The following is a 17782-nucleotide window of genomic DNA, read 5'->3' on the forward strand; positions in this document are numbered from 1 at the left end:
CCCATTGCTTTTGAGCTCTGACAGTTCCCCATAGACTTCATGGCTGACACACCTGGCTCCCAAGAGTAAAGGGATTCTGAGGGAAATTGGAGGTGTAGTGACTGCTTGGTAGTGAGGACATTGAGGTCCATGCCTGTCTGTTTCAAACAGACCCCCACTCTGTCTCATCCCAAATTTTATGACCCTCTCCCAGGGATAGGGTGTTCCAAAGGTCATCCCAGGTCAAATTCTAATTTCAGAGGGGTGTGAATACACATTGCCATGGATACACAGAGAACAGGTGTTGTCTAGAATGGTGAATTCCATAACCCATATTCACGCCTATGGTTGTAGACATAGCACTGAATTAGCTCTGTTGGAAGAGAGTGATGGAGATTTGAACATGAGCTGATGTGAGTTGAGATCAAATGTGAGTTTCTATGGTGAATCAAAACCAAATGCAACTATTTCCAGGTCTTCATCTGCTTCTGATGGAGTTCTTCAACCTCCATCATGGAGAATAATTGGTTTTTGACATAGACGACCCATGATGGTGATGGAGAATTGAGCACCCCAGTGCCAACTTCATCTCTGAGTCATCAATCTCTGGAGGTTGTGGAAGCCGTATTTCACAAACGACCCTAGGCTTCCCACAATGCCTCACTATTAAATGAAGGCAACCTTGAAAGCTGTTATCTGACAAATAAGATGGGGAAAGGGGTGTCATCAGAAATATTTGATGGTATTAGGCCTGTACGCTGAAGAGCAGATCATGGGCAGGTTGTAAACATCTTGGCAGTAGACAAGCATACAAGTGATTTTCAAATTTATGGATGTATTCCTCCGGGGACCTTACAACAAATGACTAGAATTCCATTCACCTGTGCTTTAGGGAATAATCTTTAGGCGTTTTTCACATCAGCTCAATAAAAATCCAAGCTCGAGATATTTTTTGCAATCGCAAATTAGCGCACTATTTCATTTCCTATTCACATCAGCCGGAAGAGAATTAGCCCGAAATTTTTTCGAGCTAACTCGACAGCAGAGCATGCGCAAACAGTGTCATACCAGTAGAGCGCGCGCATTAAAAAAAAAAAAAATTACCTGCGTGATCGCCATCACACACGCTAGGCATGATGGGATGCATCGCGCTAATTTCTTGAGGCAATTTCACATTATCAAATAGCGCGCTAGTTCGCAAATTATCCCGCAATTTCGGAAATTTCCTGAGTTGGACTCGAGAAATTTTTTCGATCAGAGCGATAAAATTAGTGCGCTTACTTGTATTCACATCATCAAATAGCGCGCTGTTTTGTGATCGGGTTAATTTCTCAAGTCATAGCGCGCTATTTCGAAACATCGGGCTGATGTGAAAACGCCTAATGTATCGTCATCTTGATACATTTGTACTTGAAATCCAGTTTATGTGCATCGTTGTTGCCACATCAGCTTTTGGCAAGCTTTCTGGTAGTCTGAATCAAATTTTGTCTTAAAATATGTGCACCAAACTGTGATAATTATTAAGGAAAGCCTATTCACCTGTCCCTGTTGAATACATCATCAGTACCAGGGAATCCAGTTTGCTCTACTAAGTACGTTGATTGGTCCTGGCATAGCATTTCATTTAGATTTCTAAAGGGCACATCAGGAATAACTTTGTACACAAAGTCAAAGGAATCTCTTTTGTCATGTGAAATAATCATATCTGATAATCCATGTCCTTTAGATCCCAAACATGTTTGCATTGCAGTGGTAGGCCTATATGTAAGCTCCTACATGTATGTTTTTCAGCATTGACTAATTTGTTCTACTGTGAAACAAAACTGTGCAGAGAAGTTGTAAAAACATCGATGGAGGCATAAATTATAGAGGGGGAAGGGTGACTTCTTTTTAAGGGTTTTATTTTCCATGACAGATGGGAAACTGTACCTGTAGTCTGCTCTTCCTGCATGAAGAGGATGCAACTCAAAGCAAAATGTGTCAGATGATTTATATGAGCCAGCGTGGAGAAGAAGTGGTTCGTGACTGGGCTCCTATAACACAGTGCTTGAAAGCATGTTCACTCTCACTTTCTCATCAACCCTGCCCCCTATCTAAGCCATTCCCCCGAGGATGACAGATAAACTGTGCCCTATCATCATCCCGATTATATCACATCGCCATGGCGACCCATGTGCTTTTGGATGGAGAAGTCAAAACAGGGGCACTTTTTGTATACAGACACGCTACAGTTCCACTCCCCAAGCTTCCCAGGTGGTGGGAGGAGAATTTGTTCTGCCTTTGTGGGACACATTTTGATGTAGGAAAGTAAACATGATTGTCTGGCTGGATGTGATGTATGTGTGAAGCACAGCCGAGCAATCCCAGCCATCATAGAGTGTACTTGTGTGTGCGCAATACATTGCACACACACTCCTACACTCCTCAGTTTGATTATAGCTTAAATGTCTGCTTGACCTTTGACCCTTTCCTGCCTTCAGGGCTGCTCAATGTGTTACATGGCATACCTTGAATGCCTTTCCTTAATGGGAGCACACATTGAACACATGTATATACCAGTGAGTAGATGCTGTAATCTGGATACCAGGGGCCCTGCCAGCTTTGCAGTGGCCATGCAGTCCTGGCTTGATGTTGGCAATGTGCCCAGAACATGAAGCATGGATACGCATTTTTGCAGCATGCATGAATGTTTGATGAATATGTACATAGGCCTATTGCAAAACCAGAAGCATTTACGGCATGAAACTTTCGCAAATTGGAGCCGGTGGTCATTTTCGCGGCATAAACCTTATGTGAATTGCAGCTGGCATTCAATTCATGGTACCCAGACGAGACTTTTTGTGGGCACTATACTTTTGTGAATCCTAGCTCTTTGCTAAATTGACAGAAGTTTCATGAAAGTGAAAATTTCAGGTTTTACTATATCTCTACATGAAATAAATTGCTTATTTCTATTTTTTTGGGTGGGGGGAGAGGGGTTAGGAGAAGGTGAAGGGAAGGGGTGAGGAAAAGGTGGAGGGGAGGGGTTAGGAGAAGGGGGAGGGGAGGGGTTAGGAGAAGGGGGAGGGGAGGGGTTAGGAGAAGGGGGAGGGGAGGTTGAGGGGATATGTCTAGTTGTAACATAAATCCCTCTTGATCAACTTTATTTAAGTTTATTTTCATGTGTATGATGCCTGAATCACTTGATGATAGTGCAGTGACGTCTGAAAAATCTTCATTTTGCAGACCCGTCATAGCTAGACCCTACCAAGGTTTCAAGCTGAATGAATGTTATAGTGCTCCCATTGTAAATGAGTATATAAAGCATGTCACTTTTATGACAGTGATGACTCTTTCTAATACTCTCCTGCTGTTACTTAAAGGTTTATGTGGCATTTAAGACTGATCACTATAAGCAGGATATAAGCTCTGCTTGTGGGTTTTTCCCTTTTAAAAGCAAAGATTTAATAGCACACTGTCATTCAGCAAGTGAAATCAAAAGCAAAAGAGATCTGCATGGTGTTTATACACACCTTGTCTCTCCAAAGAAAGTGGAATTTTGAGATCTAGTGCAAGAAACTTATGAATATCTCCATCTTTCTTTATAGAAATCATGCTGAAATCAATGCTATTAACAAACATATGTTATCATGAATAATAAGTTTTTTTCTCTATCTGTTTTCTATTGGGAGAAAAAAAAAAAAGAGTTGTAAAGGCAGTGGAAGAACAATATGCCACTATTTTGTCATCATATTTGCTTTTTTTTTTCATGCTTTTCATAATTTTAAGAGTTTAGTATCATATTGATCAGATTGTACTAGTATTCTTCAAATTATTTGTGTTACATACAAGATACCATACCATACAACTGCCGATGAAAAGTGCTTTTGAAAACTATGGTGCCTTTTGATGTATATAGTTTAGGCAGAATTGAAATCCTGCAGGGTCTCAGAATGATACTAATTCTGTTTTTTGTAACAAATATATTCTTTTATTTCTCTCTCCTTGCAATGTAGGTGCTGCGACCAGAAGACATGGTCAACCCTAACATCGACGACCTCAGTATGATGACCTACCTGTCTGCCTTCCCCAAAGCCAAACTCAAGGAAGGAGCTCCACTCCGCCCCAAATCCAATGCCAAAAAGGTAAAAGTTTCACTCACAGCCCCAACCTTTACTCCAGTACGGGAGTGTATCATATGATATTACTGGTACAATATAACAGTAGGTGCTGGGGGGTGGATGGATATTTTCACATCAAATTACCACTTCTGTTTACTGCTAATGATGTGTGAAAAGTTATCCATTCATATAACCAGTTTGAATTTGTGCTGTATTGGGTAAAGTGTTTGAAGTTGGCTTGGTTATACGGTGTATTAATACCGTTTTATTGTTTTGTTTTGTGATAACAAATTACTGTATTTTCAAATTGGTGCCAGCAGAGTTTGTTTTATTTCAGCACAGATATTCATCATTACTTCTGGTCCTGTATAAGTCATATGTACTGTGTACAAAATATTCACACCATCTTATTGGTATGGGATTGATAATTCCTCCGGTTGTCTAAAGGTTTAGGTTAGTCCACAATGGATGTGTATCCCAGTCCTATGTACATGTACAGTTACTTCATGCCATAAGATCAATCAGGTAGACTGATTAACCCTATAGGGCTCTGGAGGAGTGGAATTAGATCTGACACCAAATCATTGTGTTTATGATTTTACACTCATCATGTTTTCATAGCAGGTTTGGGCCTTTGGTCCTGGTTGTCCAAAGGTTTAGATTTGTCTATAATGGTTGTGTATCCCAGTTCTATGTAGGTACAGTTACTTCATGCCATGAGATCATTCAGGTGGATTGATAAACCGTATACAACTGTAGGTCCCTGAAAAAAAGTGGAATAATATCTGACACCAAATCATTGTGTTTATGATTACATGTATATATACGCTCATCACATTTTCGCTACAGGTTCGGGCCTATGGTCCTGGTCTGGAAGATGGCAACGTCATCTCAAAGCCCACCGAGTTCACAGTGGAGACATTCGGTGCTGGAAGCGGCAAGGTTGAGGTCATCATCCTGGATCCCAAGGGTAAGAAAGTGGAGAACACCATCAAGGCCAACAAGGACAAGAAGCAGACTTACACTGTGGAGTACACTGCCAAGATCTCCGGCAAACACACGGTACGGTACTTACCCCTATAACTCCTGGTTCCTACCCCTCTACCCCAACATATCACACCCAAGCACACAACACATTGAGCAAAACTTGCCAGCCCATTTTCATCTAATTCAGCTGCTGATTGTTCATGATGTTAATTTTTTTTTTTTTTCCAGACTAAAAATGCTGGTTATCAACCACCCAGAGACTATTTCACTTCTTTCAGGTGAAAGTTGTTGACTGGTGCCAAAGGGTACTTGAATTGTTCAGACCAGTGACTTTCTGCCCTTTCTCTTCCGGTTTGTAACAAGAGGAGTTTCACCTGTGCGTAGCTGTTGGATATGTTTTACAGAAACTAAGCCTCTCAACTGGCCTAATGACAGGTGGTCATAAACCATCAGTGAATAAAGCTGTTGTATTCAAAAGTCTTTTACCTTTGGCTTTAGTCTGAAGGAGATGAATGAGTTCAACCTTTCTGAGTCCTTTCTCATCTCAAGCATCATTAACTCCTTTCACATGCAGATCACGGTCAAATTCAAGGAGATAGAAATCCCCAAGAGCCCGTTCACCGTCAACATCGGTAACATCACCTCGGACGCCAGCAAGTGCTCTGCCAAAGGACCTGGTCTCGAACCATCAGGACTTATCATCAACCAGAAGACCCACTTTGAGATCTTCACAGCTGGTAAAAAAAAAAAACAAAACATAACAAAATCTCGCCCAACAGAATGATTGATGATAATTAGCCCACACCTTGCCTTTGCACATCATTAATTGCATGCATGGACATCTAACCACTTGTTTTTGTAAGAATGCTAACTCATCTTTGAAGGATGCCATTGACATCAAGCACAGAATCTCACAAACCATTTGAGCTATTAGATTATTATCTTAATTAGTGAAAATAAATTGATTTGAGATTTACGTCTATACTGTGCACCCTCAAAAGTTTCATTAGATTTTGATGAGTGATGTAAACAGATTCCGACATGAAGGCAACATATAACACATGCAAAGCTTTATGTAGACAACTGATATATTCAAGCCTCATAAATTTGTCACTACTGTAGTGGAGACACATACAATCTCTTGAAATCTCATTGTGATATGAGTTTACAGCTCTTTGATTTACTGAGCAGCAATTACTGAACTTGTGAGATCATTAATTTCAGTTTGAATATGTCATAGTAGATCAGTGGATATGGATTCCAACAAAATGATAGCAGGTTCTATTTGTAATGAATGCTGAAAGTTTGATATGTATCAATATCAAGTATGATTTAAAGAAAGAAGAGTATGAGTTTTACCAGCCTTCTCTTGAATTTATAACTAACCTCTTTAGTAGCCGTGGCAACTAACAATATTGCACAACTGTACATAGGAGGCATTTACACGGAGAAGGTGAATGCAGTGTTAACTTTGCTTTGCACCAATTATTCACAATCAGATCCTTAACTCATTGTGCTGTTGCTCCCAAGAGGTCTATGGTCCAGCACAGGAAACAGCTCTGGAGTCCTGCTTGGGATGGATAATGTGGGCAGCATGGTCCTGGCATGATGTGTGGAGGAATCACATGCCTAGATAGATTCATATCATCTCTGTGATATGGCTGATAATATCTTCTTTAATCTTCGTGCATGCAATCACCATATGGCAGAATCTTCATAGTTTAATAATGGAGGCACTTAAAGGTGTAATATTAAAGAAGAATTGTCGCTGGGTTATATAAGACTGCATGTAAGCAATTGTATACTGTACTTTGGCCACCAAATTTACTAATGCTAAATAACAATTAAGTCTATGCACTCCCAGCTCGGGCCTTCCTAACTACTGCAGATTTGTCCTGACCTAAATGTTATCAAAGTAGGCTGTGCCCTTTGAGCATCTGCTAAGATGATGGTGTTTAGTTTCCTTCATGAAAACTGCCTCACTGAGTGAAAAGAGCAGTGTAGTTCATTTGCCAGTCTACAGATGCTTCTGTTAACCCATGATTGCAGTGAGCTACAGTTTGTCCGAGTCTGCTTGTGCGATGAGATTTGTCTATAGAAACATTTTATGAGTTTGTCTGCCCAAACATATGATAGGTTTGGCAGTCAGTGGCTTAATGCAAATCTCCTGTTCATTCATACACTAATTCTTGAATGATGCACTTGTCATGGCTTTTGTCAGGACTGTAGCAAATTAGATTTATTGGCATTATAGAATCTAACAAGTCTCTGTACTGATCATGCTTTATTTACAGCTCTCACCTCTGTTGTCAGAGGTTTATGAGTTTATGAGCACTGGTTCCTGCTTCAATTAATGTATTCTTACCCCTTATGACAGGAGGATGTGATTATTAACTCCCTCTTTATATCCATAATGCTGAAAGTGTTGATATGTTTAAATCATTGCTGAAAACTTATCTATTTACTCAATCCTAATTTTTTTTTGTTATATTATATTAACATAATGCTGTATTTTGATTTAATATTCTTTCTGTATTGATGTGCTTAGAAACGTCAGTATTAAGCATTATATAAGTGTTATTATTAGCATTATTATCATTGTCATTATTTGAAGTGATCCATTGGGTGTTTTTCATCTCAGCAAGATGATATATGTTCTATGTTTAAATGTGAGTCAAACAGAGGATTCATGAAGAGAAACATAAATATCCTCAACCCCCTCTGCCTCGACTTGGTGTGTTGCAGGTGCGGGAGCGGGTACCCCAACTGTTAAGCTCATTGCCCCCGATGGTAAGGAAGTACCAGTCCAGCTTCAAGACAAGGGCAAGGGTACCTACTACGTGGAGTACACGCCCGTGATGATTGGCACCTACAAGATCGAGATCAAATTCGCTGGCACCAATATCCCAGGCAGCGTCTTCAATGTGAAGATCTCCCATGGTATGTAGCCTACTTTTCAGAGTTCCCCACATTTATTGTGGAAACACTTGTTATATGCAGTCTCTTCTGTCAGTGATCTAAGATTTCCAGTATCTCGTTACTTTGGGCAAGTCGATCCTTATTCAGGATGTTCTGTATGATGAATTTCATTTTGATCAGAACTTCTGTGGTGCAAAGTAACTGCTCATGATTCCAAAAATTATGACAGGAGTCACAAATTAGTTATTACTTGCAGATAAAAATCTAGCTTCTTCTGATTGTATTTATTGGTCATAAAATTGAATTCAGAAAAAAAAAGAACTTCTCCATGATATCAAACACCAAATAAAATGTTTCAAGTGTTAAAGAAAACCAGTGCATGACTCGAGTTTTCTCATTCAAATCAGCAGGGCCCAGAGAAAGGGAATAAAGGTTAGGATTAATTGGTAGAATTTATGAATTACTGCAGGTACCATTGCAACATGCAGATTCCCCTGCATAGCCTGTGCTGTAGTTGTTGTCTTGAAAGCAAACCAGTGTAATTCTACAATGCTCTATGACTGTAGACATTTTATAATAAAAACTTGTAACAGCTGGTGCCTGGAATGAATGCCTACTACCTTCACAGATGAGATCGGTAAAGATGGGACAAGATTGCATAAGAAGGGCAAATTAAATACCACAGGACTGTTGGAAGATTCTTCGTATGAAAAAGCATTCTACGCTTTGTAGGAAAGCAGTAACACATAGTGTTTTTCTTGGCATTAGGTTGCACCAGTTCACATATCAGATGAAACGTTATCCCAATGACTTCACATTAGGTTGCACCAGTTCACATATCAGATGAAACGTTATCCCAATGACTTCACAAACTTTTTGATTCGTCATTCTCCTCTACGTTCTACTTACAGCCCTCAATCCTGGCAAGGCGTTTGCGTATGGACGTGGTCTCCAGCCCAAGGGTCAGCGGGTCAAGGAGGAGTGCATCTTCTATGTGGACACAAAAGAGGCGGGAGAGGCTGAACTGAAAGTGCAGATCATCGGCCCTGGTGAGCTGGGCATTCTGGGATAGCAAAATGGCCGCAAAGTGAAGGTTGGCTCGGTAATGGGTGGATGTCGGATGTATGCAGTCAGTGAAAGCTAGTCCCTAGGGTCTTCCGATGAAATTTGGTTTATGACAGGAAGTAGATTAATCGTAGAGATTTAAAATTGCAATCAAATGCCTACATATTAGTATTTAAAGGCCAGTACTATAAGGTGGCAGGAATCACGTGAAATATATGACCTGAAGATGTAATCATTATTGTACATCAGTTTATGAGTGGGAGCTTCAGTCTTCCTCAAAGTATTGAAAGTATAGATAGAAAGTAATTAACACTTTCATTATTGTAATTGCCGTGACAACATTTACCCAACAACCAATCAGTTCTGAAAATTGAGGTTATTGCTTTAGTAACTGTGATAGTATGAGTAAGAATTAGTGAAGTATGTCCTTACATGATTAAACATTAAAGTAACTAGTAAGTCCCTACATAACACGCCATCACTAAATTAATATGTATATAATAAATACTTCATAGCATATCTTACATTCTTGGCAATCATTCATTTATCATCACATATGATCAAGTATAAGTTTGTGTCATTTTAAACCTAGAAGTAAATAAAGTAAAGCTGAACAATACCCAGTGACATTTGATAGGAATATTTATTCTAGATTTCCATCTAAGTGTTGCCATTATATAAATTAATTTTAGGACTAATTAGGAGGACTGTGATTATTATGGCAAGGAGGTGTGTGGTGATTATGATGGGGATCATATTGATGACAATGATAATTATGATGATGTGATAATAGTGTCAATATGATGGTGACGATGATGGCGGCGACGACGACGATGACGACGATGATATGATCAGATGGTGGTGTGAATGATAATTGTGGTGATGATGATGATGGTGATGATAGTGAAGGGTGATGGTGGTGGTGATGATGATGATGGTGATGATGATGATGGTGATGATGATAGTGTTGGTGATGATGATGATGATGAACTATGGTGGTAGTAATGATAGATGATGATAATGCTGATGTTTAAAGCGATCAGTGATGGAATTACAAATGTTGTGGAATTGCTGTTGATTGCACAAACAGATGCTCATGACCGAGAAACTATTCCCTTTTCTCTAGCCCTCTCTAGCCCTTTCTTACTCTAACGACCCATTTCGCTGTGATTATCATCTGGAAATAAGCCAGACTATTTCTTTTGATTTTGCCTTCCAGCAGCACGTTATGTTTTAGCAATTTCTCTGCAGTTTAATAGCATTTAACCGCAACTTTTCATCATTTTTCTGTTATTGAATCTGTCAGTATTCTCTTATATGATTTTTCCTTCGTCTCATTGTTCATGATTCTCTTTGCTATCTGTTAATGTCTTTGTTGCATCTCTGTATGAATGCCACGAGTGTGAATTGAATGTGAATGGATTGGATTGGCACAGGCATGGTTTGTTGTGGAACTAACATCAGGATTATCCCTAACTGTAATGAAACACCTCACTTTCCATTTATCATGTCATATTGATCTCAGTTGTCATGAAGGGTATTGAAGTCATTTTCTGTACATGTAGCCGTGGTTTATGTATAACGGTGGCAACTTATGGTTTACTTTTTATGTAAACATCATGAAGAGTATACTCACCAATGTGGTATCCCTTAACTTATGAGATAACTGATACAGCGTCATGTATCTGGTGTAGTAGTTTTAATATATTTTAAACAAAACTCTGGTGTAAGTTAACCATTTTACTAATAGTAACCTTTGAGATTTTTTTTTCTTAAATTTTGAAATCCAGTCATTCAAATATAGTAGCCAAAGCATCTCTTTCTTAAATGTCATTTATAGTCATTGTTTTGAGAAAGAATGTTTGTCTACCATGCTGTACCAGGTGTATGTGCAATCAGAAGACAAAGTCTAGAAACGTGATCAGTTAAACATAAATGTTTGAGCATCCATACATTGTGTTCTTTGTTTGGTTAGTACAGTATTCATGGCATAATTACATGTTAGGAAAACCAAAGAAATGTGGCACTCAGAGATATGACCTCTAATCTCATGCTACATCGTAGTTTGAGTCAGTAACTTCTTAGCATCCAAGGACATCTCCATCAAACATCATTGTTTGTCAGTAGTCATGATGTTCAGAAGATATTTTGTTTTGGGTATGTAGCATGTAACAGTGAGTTGGTTATCATGTTTTCGTGTAAGTGAAGTAAGTGGAATATCAACAGAATGTAGCCGTTGAAATGATCCATTGTTGTAGACAAACATGAAATGTTGACATACCATCATTGACTGCATGTAGTCTTCATCCCAGACTCCTAACTCGTGCTGAGCCACCCAAGCCATCTGGCGTCCATTTTGTTGTGTTCATCCTGAATGCAGCTTGATCCAGCTGTTGGTGATACGCTCTATCAGTCTTGCTTCTATTCAGATGCAAAGACTGGGGAGGAGACTAAGTAACCCCTCCTCCCCTGGAATATTGATTTTAAGTGGGCATTGTTTTCTGCACGTTATCCCAGGCACATGTAACCTACCTCACATTTTTCATTTCTAAATTGCACAGGTTTGTTTGTTTTTCACCTGGTGGATTGGACTTTACTAGTACGAGCAAAATAACACTTTCTTTTTCTTATACATCAGGGTGTGGATTATGGATATACATGCAAATTAACCACACTTTTCCTGCGTCATATTTTGTAAAGGTCATTAGCTTTTTGAATATAAGCATTTACAGCCAATTTTGTTAAAAGTTGATTCATGCAATTTTTCAATACATGGAAGAAAATCTTATGACCGGGACAAAACAAATCTGGATAACCGACAACAATCATACAATGTTGGAGGAAGCAAAATTGAGATATCCAACCAACCAACAAACATTTAACAGATATTTCCATCTGACCATGGAATATTTTCAGATGTTGTGAGTACTCTGTGCAAACTTTCTGGCAGGACTCAGAAAGCAGTGCTTCTTACTTGCAACCTGCTTTCAACAGTCAAGTGTTCTTTCTGATAGTGATGTTCTGCACTATTGATGGGGCATACTAGAAGAAATTATCAGTTGCTGTTCAAAGCAGGTCCATACATTAGATGTTACCTACTACTTCAAGGCTGATTAAAGCAGGTTTAGAATACATATCACACGACTCATTTTGAGCAGAATCAATGCAAATACATCGCAGAGTTGTCAAGAGTATTGCCAAACTTGAGACATCCATGACAGTAGTACATCTAGTTGTCAGTAGTTGTAAAAAAAAAGAGTTACACGTTTGTTTTGTTGATCACAAATCATTGTCAAAAGACATGGGATATGTCTGTGATATACATTTTGTTCCATTCATATTTAATTCAGGGATGTTAATAGACAATCTAACCCATTACAATCCAACCTACATGTAGTCTAGTTTGAATGTTGTAGAAGTAATGCCATGCTGAGGATGCAAACACAATGTCTCAAGCTACAACATGATTCAAGTTCATCAAAATTCAAAATACCCATTTTTATTTTAACTTGATATGATCCTGTGGTTTAATGGTGGGACCAGTAACCTTTTTGAACATTAACGAAGCAGACACATAATGTAATAACTTGTGATATGCATTATTGAATGTCTACTAACACTTTCATTTGTTTTCCTTTTTATCTTTGCAATTACTTCATTGGACTGATCTCTCTTAATGTGCACCATCTGCATCTCTTCTTCCGCCTGCCTATTTGCCTGTCTATCTGTCTGTCTGACTATTTTTCTGTCTTCCTGTCTGTCTGTGTGTATGTTTGTCACTTTCCCTTTGTGTTTGTCTGTCTGTCTCTCTTGGTATTTGTCTCAATTTCCCTTGTGTCTAATCCTGTTTATCACCATGCTGTTGTGCCATGCCTCTGTTTCTCACAAAATGACCGTTACTTGTAACTAGGTGGTATTGATGAGCCCGTGAAGACGACTTACAACAACGAGGGCCTCTACACCTGCCGGTATTCGCCTTACAAGCCTGGCCGCTACATCGTCAACATCAAGTATGGTGGCCAGCCGATCCCCAAGGCCCCTTTCACCGTCAACATTGGGGCCGAGCCCACTGGACCTATCACCTACGTCCGCGCCTTTGGGCCAGGCCTTGAGAAGGGTGTGGTCGGAAAGCCGTGCGACTTTACGGTGGAAACCAATGGCGCTGTTGGTGCACTTGGTAAGATTTCTCAAGATGCTGCTTTGTCTTAAAAAGTTCATAATAAATAATCATCATTTCTGTTTATTAAAAAAAAAAAAAAACCCAAAACAAACAAACAACAAACCTGTATGGAATGAATTCATGAAAATTTCCTTTCATTTGATGTACAGCAAGCAGTGAGGTGATAATAAAATTCCTGTTCATATATGTGAAATTTCAAAAAGGCTATGGGTGCTTTCGCCATGAGTAACACAAAGCAAAAAGAGCCTTTTTGAGTTTTTTTTTTCACCAAAAAAAAAAGAGGAATTGTACTGCAAAGATTCAAGCAGAAAAAAAAAAATTGATGGTTGAAACCCTAAGTCTGTTTCCAGTAGTTATCTACATAAAATAAATTGAAATTTTTATTTCATATTTTTGTATGATTCCTTTGATTTTTGGTATGTCAGAATAGATCATATTGTCATATTTAATCAGAAACAGAAGTGAAGATTGCAAGTGTTTGACAAATTTCCCTTCATCAATGTAAATAAGCACTGATTTTCCAGTGTTTTAGTAGTAGCCGTGATAAAAATTGTGTGCATAAGACTTGGGTTGATGTGTTTCATCTTGTTTCCACCATTTTTCTCACTCAATAATCGGTGCTTATTTATGTTAGTGAAGGGTAATTTGTCAATCAGTTGCAATAAAAACAACTTAATGCAAGAATTCAGGAAAGGACAAATTCACCTTCGTATAAATGTGGACTGAGTGAATGCAGCAGTATTAGTAGAACACATCAGTGAAAGTTTGGGGAAAATTGGACAATCTGCTCAAAAGTTCTGAATTTTTGAAATATTAGTGCTGCCATCCCTGGATGAGAAGACTTCTACAGTTTGTGATGTCACATGCATACATATGTAGAATGATATAAAGGAAATGTAAAAAAAATAAATAATAAAAAAAATATCAACACATTTTCACTTTTCTCGCATGATAAAAGAACACTTGACTTGCTTCTTTCAGAAGGCTTTGGAAATAATATTACCATTAACATACATCAGCAACAAGTTGAGGGAATGTGTACTTTTTCCAAAAGATGGAATTTTGTGAAATTCTCTTTGTGTTTTCCTTATATCATTTTATGCATGTGATATGAACTGTAGTAGTCTTCTCATCCAACAGTGATGCAGAGAAACTTCAAAACTTCTTTATTATCATTTGAGCGGATTGTCCAATTTCCCTCAAATTTTAACTGGTGTGTTCTACTGATATTTGCTGCAGTCACTCAATTAAGGTGAACTTGTCCTTTAATTTGAATGAAAGTGAAGTTATCAGGACCATGGTAAGCTGCCCAATCAACAATGAGTGTTGGTCTGTTACCAGGGTTTGCTATCGAGGGCCCATCTCAGGCGGAGATCAAGTGCAAAGACAACGGGGATGGATCCTGCGAAGTGTCGTACTTCCCCACCGTGCCCGGAGAGTACGCAGTCCACGTCACTTACGAGGAGGAGGATATACCAAACAGCCCCTACATTGCCAAAGTTCAGCTCGACGCCGGTGGATTCGATGCGTCAAAGGTAAAAATACACAAAGTGTTCTCTCTTGAGGTATTTTGGTGTGATTTTAATCATAATACTGGTGGTCTATTCATATCAAAAGTCTCTTTTATCTTGACAAGATATGATGATATCCACACACACACAACCCCCCCCCCAAAAAAAAAAAAAAAAACCAAACAAACAAACAAACAAACAAACCCACTGACATTGATTGTCATCTAGGAAGCTTTTGTTTTGACAGTGTATTTGGGTAGACGAACATAGCTTTTGCATTTATGGTCAAATCATATTTTGGTAAGATAATTTTCTTGATTGGCAGAAACAAACTGCCTATAATTGATGGATCAGATTTATTGGTGGGATGTTATTGCAGCCAAGACAGAGTGCTTTCCCTGTCTGTCTCTTTGTATCTGTGTGTGTTTCTGCCTGTATGTATGTGTGTATAATTATCTTCTCTTGGTCAGCTTGGATTGTGTTGCCAGGCAACACAACTCCTACCATGCCTCATATTTCCTGTCTCTTGCCCTCCTTCAGGTGAAGGCATTTGGACCAGGCCTGAAGCCAGACGGCATCGAGATCAAGAAACGAACCGAGTTCACCGTCGACGTCAAGCAGGCAGGCAAAGCCGAACTCATCATCGACATCAAAGACCAGTGGGGTAACAAGGTCGAGGCGGAGGTCAAGGACAACAAGAATGGTACATACACCGTGTACTACACCCCAGAGCACCCCCTCAAGCATACCGTCGCCATCACGTGGGGAGGAGTCAGTATTCCAGACAGCCCCTTCAAGGTAATGTAAAAGTTAGCTTATGCGTGTCCAGTCCTTGTATTCTGAGCAGGTGTGATGAAGCCACATTTGAGTAGTTCCCAGCCTTCAGATTATTGTAAATAAATGGCAACAGGAATATTACAACTTTAAGAATATCCCTGTGTCTTAAAATATTTTTCTTATCACAATCACTAATTTTCTTTTATAGATATTTTCTGACCTGCAATACCACTCGAGCTGTAGTACATGAAGTCCCATCATTATGGTTGAAAAAAAAAGGGTCAAAAAGAAGGAAAAATACTAATTTTAATACACACCACTACAAAGAGAAAATGGTGTTAAGTACAACAGTGATATCTTCCTTGTGTGTTTTTTATGTGGAATGTTATGTGGTCGCTTACTTCATTACTTTAATTCTGATCAACAATTATTATTATTATTTTTTTCCATGATGACCAGTTTAATAGACAGTGAATTGTCCCACTTCAAACTTCGAAGGATAGCTGTATGGTAATAAATGCCAATATTATTATGGCACTACCTGTATATTCTTGGGATGATGTGTTCAGTTTCAGACTGTGTGTTCTTCTAACCACAGGTGTCTGTTGGTGGTGGTATCAGCAAGGTCAAGGTGTATGGTCCTGGAGTTGAACCAAGCATGGTGAAGGCCAAGACCCCAACCCAGTTCACTGTGGACTGCAAAGAGGCAGGCAAAGGTATCGTATCATACAAAGTGTCATGAGCTGGAATACATCATCATTTAATCACCAAACACCCTAGAATTCAGCCCTTGTAAAGTAGAAACAAAACAAAAAGAAAGCAAAAACACACAAACAAACCAACAAGCAATATCCTAATAAAGTGATGTAAAACAATATTGAACAGTAGGCCGGAAATGCATGTAGATATACTCTGTAGTCCCTTCAATTTCCTTTGACAGACACTTAAAATCTAAAATGAACAAGAAACAATTCCCCAAATCCTCATTATAGATTAAGATGAAATGAAATATGACCTTGTCTAATAATTGTGGAAATTCATTCTTAATGTGAACAAGTTTTCATATAACACCTGCTAAAAAGGACAAAGAAATATAAAACCAATGTGGGTATTCTTGTAGTTCCTCATTTTTCTTATTTTTTTCCTGATAGAAATAGATGGATTCCTGCCTACATTGTATTGATATGCTGTGTAATATTGCATGTTAGAAATTCTGTGTCTTAAATGTTTTAGTGCTGGTGTTACATGCAGAAACTCATTGGCGGATACAGGCGGGGGCGCACCGGGTGCACGCTTTCCTTCCTCTTTGTTAAAACAAAAGAAATAAGAAAAAATGGAGGGGGGCGCATGTGCCCCTTCCTTTAATTTTGTAAAGGTGCCCCCCCCCCTTAACAGAATTTCTGAATCCGCCCCTAAAACTGTGTGAAAAAACTCGGTGTCTGCACATACTTTGAAGTTAACTGTTTCTACCTGTCATTCCCATTCCTCCCTTGCCGCCCACCCCTCCCCCCCCCCCCCACAGCACCTATTGCTGTGTCCATTAAGTCCAAGCCAGGAGTCAATGGTCCCAAGGAGAAGGAGATTCCTGTGAAGGTCAAGGACAATGGAGATGGCACCTTCACTGCCGACTATACCCCAGAAGGTCCCGGCGACTACACCGTCGGTGTCAAGTACGGCGGCACAGAGATCCCGCAGAGCCCCATCAACGTCGGCGTCGTGCCGGACGTCGAGGTTGGCAAGATCCAGATCGCAGAGCTGCAAGAGAGTGAGTAGACACTACGGCATGATTCTTAGCATGCTAATATTTCCTCTTTCATACTCCACCCGAGGTTTGTTGTTTTGTTTGCTAGTGTCATGTGATTGCTTGTTATGTTTAGGTGCTGATGTTATGTTGCTGTGAGGGGTGATATTGTTGATGTTCTGACTAATTTCAAGGGGATTTTAATCAGAGGCTTGCAAAATTGTGGTGATTTTTTTTTCTCTTTTTTTTTGGGGGGGGGGGGAGGAAGGGAAAGAGGAAAGTGAGATATGTATCAAACAAAGGTTGATGTTATCCTTTCCCTAAAGTTATATCTTCTTTATTGCTGTTATGCAAGTGCATGAATTCTAGTTTATATCAATCTAGGCACTACTTTTGTCTGTATCAAAATGATAAATGAAGATTATGAAAGGCATGATGAAATTACACAATCCCAGTTTTTAGTCCTGTACCTACCCACTGTTCATGCAGTTCATATATCGCTAATAAACCCTCCATTTACTAC

The 17782-nt window shown here is 39.2% G+C and overlaps 1 protein-coding gene across 4 annotated transcripts in view; it reads left to right on the top strand.

Moving 5' to 3' along the window:
- Window positions 1-17782, top strand: part of LOC140246310 (filamin-A-like) — a 141928-nt gene that overhangs the window by 68434 nt on the left and 55712 nt on the right. For all 4 annotated transcript variants that reach the window (XM_072325778.1, XM_072325780.1, XM_072325781.1 and 1 more), the window contains exons 5-14: window positions 3975-4103; window positions 4929-5141; window positions 5641-5803; window positions 7812-8006; window positions 8897-9034; window positions 12961-13227; window positions 14572-14765; window positions 15282-15539; window positions 16117-16234; window positions 17041-17283. In XM_072325778.1, coding sequence (XP_072181879.1) covers window positions 3975-4103; window positions 4929-5141; window positions 5641-5803; window positions 7812-8006; window positions 8897-9034; window positions 12961-13227; window positions 14572-14765; window positions 15282-15539; window positions 16117-16234; window positions 17041-17283 — 1918 coding nt within the window. The remainder of the gene's footprint in view (window positions 1-3974; window positions 4104-4928; window positions 5142-5640; window positions 5804-7811; window positions 8007-8896; window positions 9035-12960; window positions 13228-14571; window positions 14766-15281; window positions 15540-16116; window positions 16235-17040; window positions 17284-17782) is intronic.

Source organism: Diadema setosum, chromosome 2 (assembly GCF_964275005.1).
Source record: "Diadema setosum chromosome 2, eeDiaSeto1, whole genome shotgun sequence".
NCBI lineage: Eukaryota > Metazoa > Echinodermata > Echinoidea > Diadematoida > Diadematidae > Diadema > Diadema setosum.